Below are 5000 nucleotides of genomic sequence, written 5' to 3'. Positions count from 1 at the left end.
GCACAATAAATGCAAGATCTAAATTGTGATGCCATGGTGACTAGATAGCAGAGCATTAGACAAATTTCTGTTGTAACAAATGGACAAAAGAGTAGACCTACAATTCTATTTCATTCTACTCTATATCTATGTTATTCTATCGCAATGATAAATGCTAACAAAGAACAGGTTGCTGCGCTATTATTCTATTCTGTTGATTTCTATTCTATTCTACACGACAAAGAGTACAACACAAAAAAAAGTTACATTTGAAGATGTAGCCTAGATAAAATGCGCCGTAAACCTTACCAGATATTTCTGTCTGTGGCACCCCGCTCAGGGTGAAGCCTTTCCCGGTGTAGAACTGCCGGACATCCGAGCAGCTCCGGGCTTTGCTGCTCGTGTTGTCCGCTGACAGCGGGACAGCAGATAGAACAATTAAAAAGAGAACCTGCAGGAAATCCATATTGATAAGCACACGGCAATGTGTAGATCCCAAGATAACGAGTCGAGAGAGATAACGGAGAAGTCCTACAGAGCCGCGTATGGCATCAAACCGGTGGATAAGGCTTTCCTTGGAGGTGTTGCTAGCGGTGACACCGGGGATCCAGCTGCCAACTCCAGCTGAACAGACACTCAGCGCTCCGCTTCTCAGTCAGCGCTGTGACGATGTAGCCGACTAGAGCTGGACCACGCTGAAACTGTCAAACAATGGGCAGGCTGCTGAAATATGAAATGATTAATTCACCGAATATTTGTTTGGTCTATTATAGAAATGGACATCGACTCCACATCAGCCAACCATCTGAATAAAACGTAAAAAAATAAAGAAAAGCTCCGCTATTGTCCCTGAACATTCAAAACGATAGTCCGCCCGGTGTTAACGTGAATGGGAGTGAGCAGGTGAACTCCTCTTGATCAGATAACGGTTATGGGTTGTCGAGAAACAGCTCGCAAGCCGGTAGCCGGTAGGTATGGAGTGGCGGCGGGGCAGTCCGCCTGCTTATACTGCGAGGTGGTGTTTGGTCCTGCCCCGCAGTGGGGAGGGGAGGATAGCGCCACCTGCTGGCGAGTGTGCATCTGCAGGTACCGAATGCCCCTTTCCATACAGATACATCTATTGTCAGAGCCTTTTGCTTGGCTATGAGTACAATATACACATGAAAACCTTGAAGATTTAGCGGTATTTAGAGGCAGTTTATACTTCCAATGTCGAGGGTGTGAGCGGAGGGGATTGTGGAACATTATTTATTTGCTGGATGATTGCCATAACAGGAATCTATGTCCATTTGTGAGAATGTTCCTGATCATTATCTTGTTGATCTACCACGATTCAGAACACCCTTAGGAGTCCGTGCGCAATCACTTCACTGTTGCTTTGTGCCAGGGCTTAATTCACACTCTGCGCATGCTGTCACACTCACTTTCGTGTGCCACACTCACACTTTCCTAATCTGATCGTCAGCAGTATCTTTCTGCATGGCGCAGAGGTGGCACGCATGTTCGAGATGTGGAAGAATTACCCATCTCAGCGGGTGTGGTCGCTAATCTGTGGGACTGTGGAAAGAGCCTGGTTACACAGTGATGATGTTGTAATTACCTGGACAGTCTTTCACTAACCACAGACACAGTAATCTCTGGAACACCAGGCACACAGCCTGCCAGGCCAGGGACTATGGTGGGGATTTAGGCATGCCCTCAATCAGGATTTGTGTGTGTGTGTGTGTGTGTGTGTGTGTGTGTGTGTGTGTGTGTGTGTGTGTGTGTGTGTGTGTGTGTGTGTGTGTGTGTGTGGTTGTGGGTGCGTGCGTGCGTGCGTGCGTGCGTGCGTGCGTGCGTGTGTGTCAAAGAGAGACAGTGAAATCGAGAACGAGAGAGGCCTGGTATGCAGTATATCTGGCATGAAAATCTCTTGGAAGTGTTCTCTCTGCATCTATGCATAATATCAAAAGAGCAAAACCTGCTTTATGCTTTGCCTATACACCTGGCTGTTCATCTAATATTGGTACAGGATCCTGCCTGTACTGTTCTAATTTGTGTGTGTGTGTGTGTGTGTGTGTGTGTGTGTGTGTGTGTGTCTGTGTGTGTGTGTGTGTGTGTGTGTGTGTGTGTGTGTGTCTGTGTGTGTGTGTGTGTGTGTGTGTGTGTGTGTGTGTGTGTGTGTGTGTGTGTCTGTGCGTGTGTGTGTGTGTGTAGGAGTGTTTTTCGGCGAAGTTCTATTCATGCAGTCAGTCAAATCAAGAAACGTGTCTTGAGCAAACCCACCAAACCACTCAGCGCGGCCGTGCCAGTTCTACTGAAACTCAACAGTGAAATGAAGACAGTTTTGACCCACTTCTTGCCCAGAACACATTGTTCTATCTACTACCCCCTCAGTTTGGGTCTTGTGGTCTACCAACTATACTCACATGTGTGTCTCAGCTCGCACAAACATTTTCCGTTAACAGTTATTCTTATTTCTGTGAACAGTCATTATCCATTTTCATAGCAACAGGATATTGTAGGTGACGATACGGAGCTGTCTGTAATGAAAAGTGCCATTCTAAGGCATATATTTTCTTCAAGATAAGATCAGCAGGTTTGAGCCATAACCGTTGAAGCAATGACATTAGTTATGCCTGATTGGTTTGGGAACCAGACCGGTGAGGAAAGAGAAAGAGAGAGAGAGAGAGAGAATCTGCTCTCACCTGAAAACAATATTGTGCCAACGTTAGTCACTGTTCACCAGAAAACAACAGTCAAGAGAAGGAGTTCATCTCAGGTGCCATCTTGACAGTGAGCATGTTCACTCAGATGTATCTTGGGCCTGGTGATGCTGCGGAGGTCAGTACCACAGTAGTGTACGTTGTTTCACCTGACTAACACCACCTAGACCTGGACCAATACCACCTAGACCTGGACCAATACCAATACCACCTAGACCTGGACTAATACCACCTAGACCTGGACTAATACCACCTAGACCTGGACTAATATCAATACCACCTAGACCTGGACTAATACCAATACCACCTAGACCTGGACTAATACCACCTAGACCTGGACCAATACCACATAGACCTGGACTAATACCACCTAGACCTGGATTAATATCACCTAGACCTGGACTAATACCAATACCACCTAGACCTGGACCAATACCACCTAGACCTGGACTAATACCAATACCACCTAGACCTGGACTAATACCACCTAGACCTGGACCAATACCACATAGACCTGGACTAATACCACCTAGACCTGGATTAATATCACCTAGACCTGGACCAATACCACCTAGACCTGGACTAATACCACCTAGACCTGGACTAATACCAATACCACCTAGACCTGGACTAATACCAATACCACCTAGACTTAGACTAATACCACCTTGACCTGGACTAATACCACCTAGACTTAGACTAATACCAATACCACCTTGTAAAACAGTATTACCTCACTCTCTCGCTCTCTCTGTCGTGTGTGTGTGTGTGTGTGTGTGTGTGTGTTTGTGTCTGTCTGTGTGTGGTTGGGTTTCCCTCCCATGTTCGTTTGGTATTCAGTGAAAGCTGTCTTTGTTACCCAGCAGCCTCTAGGGCAGAGGTAGCTAGCGGTTGGCTCCAGCTCTCAGGGCTTGGCACCACACGTTGCCAATCCAATCACTGTAATCCTGGGAAGGGCCAGAGGGCAATGAGCAGCAGCCACAGCAGCATACCTCCTGCCTAGACCACAGCAGCTCAGCTAAGTGGCAGCCCTACCTTGCCCTGCCCTGCTTGACTCCAAGTGCCCTCCAAGCTCTGTCTAGCTTTGCTCAGCCCAGTTGCAGCCTGTCTGCTGCCTATCCTACAGCAGCCAAGTACCAGCCCTACCCTGTCCTGCCCTGCCTTTCTTAATTAGAGCAGACAAATGGATAGACCGAGATATAGACAGAAAGACAGACAGACAAATACAGACAGACAGGGAGACATTTATTGTCCTCCAAGATAATATATGTATTTCAGAGTCCATTCCAGTGTCGCTACATCAACACTGATAGCAGCAGTGAAATGAGAGAGGACACATTGATGGTCAGGTAGACTGTTATACGTTTATTAAGATGTCAGTGAGCGTCTACAGACCAAGGATCCTCCAGTATCATAGCAGTCCTGGGGCTTTACTTAAAAAAAGTTGTTTACGCACGTTCATGGTACATTGTACATGTTCAAAACCCCAACATTTTGATGAACACCCAAGGTATGAACCTTGCAGCACTTGTGTCTGATAAAGACCTTCAAAGCAACATCATTCCATATCAACCAATCTGAACGTGGCAAATTCAGATTGACATCCTGCTGTGTAAAAGCTGAGGTGAGGTACGTTTCATTAACGTGTGTGTGTGTGTGTGTGTGTGTGTGTGTGTGTGTGTGTGTGTGTGTGTGCGTGTGTGTGTGTGTGTGTGTGTATGTGTGTGTGTGTGTGTGTGTGTGTGTGTGTGTGTGTGTGTGTGTGCGACAGCAGGTGAGCAGCAGGATGCAGTAGCATCCAACAGAGCAGTATATTGGACCTGTCACTCACTCTGTCTCCTAGACAACCAGGGTACACATGGACTGCGTCTCATTGGTCGGAAGCGGTTTCCTCTCCTCATCTCCTTTCCTCTGCCTGCGCCGGGGGAGGCTGGTGGAGGTAGAAATCAGAGGACAGGCTCACTGTAACGCATGGAACGGAATAAGGAATGGTATCAAGCATGTGTGTTTGATACCATTCCTCATTCCAATCCATGCATTACAATGAGCCCCCCGTCCTCTGATGTCTGCTTAACACCAGCCTCCCCTGGTCTGTCCTGACATTGCAGGTAGAGACCCCTAAAAGTAAACTCTATTGACAGTTAAGTCCTGGTAGACATGCTCATGTTGGCCTTCACTTGGAGAGGAGACAAGAAGAAGAAGCCACTTTAGATGTTCATTCATACAAGTCTTTATGGCATATACTATTTTTTTTCTGCAGTTATTGTTACCTTGCTAGGGTAAGTAAAACACACTTGTTTACATTGCGTTGTCATG

The 5000-nt window shown here is 46.7% G+C and overlaps 1 protein-coding gene across 1 annotated transcript in view; it reads right to left on the bottom strand.

Annotated features, from left to right (window-relative positions):
- The window catches only part of gpc1a (glypican 1a), a 29607-nt gene extending 28707 nt beyond the window's left edge, over positions 1-900 (bottom strand). Inside the window, exon 1 of the mRNA XM_083672518.1 lies at positions 289-900. Within this exon, the coding sequence (XP_083528644.1) occupies positions 289-445 (157 nt within the window). The 5' untranslated portion in view covers positions 446-900. The remainder of the gene's footprint in view (positions 1-288) is intronic.
- Between the last annotated feature and the right edge of the window lie 4100 nt (positions 901-5000).

This window comes from Argentina silus (assembly GCF_951799395.1).
Source record: "Argentina silus genome assembly, chromosome: 6".
Classification (NCBI taxonomy): domain Eukaryota; kingdom Metazoa; phylum Chordata; class Actinopteri; order Argentiniformes; family Argentinidae; genus Argentina; species Argentina silus.
The sequence above is the reverse complement of the archived record's forward strand: the minus strand, read 5'-3'. Positions and strand labels throughout refer to the sequence as shown.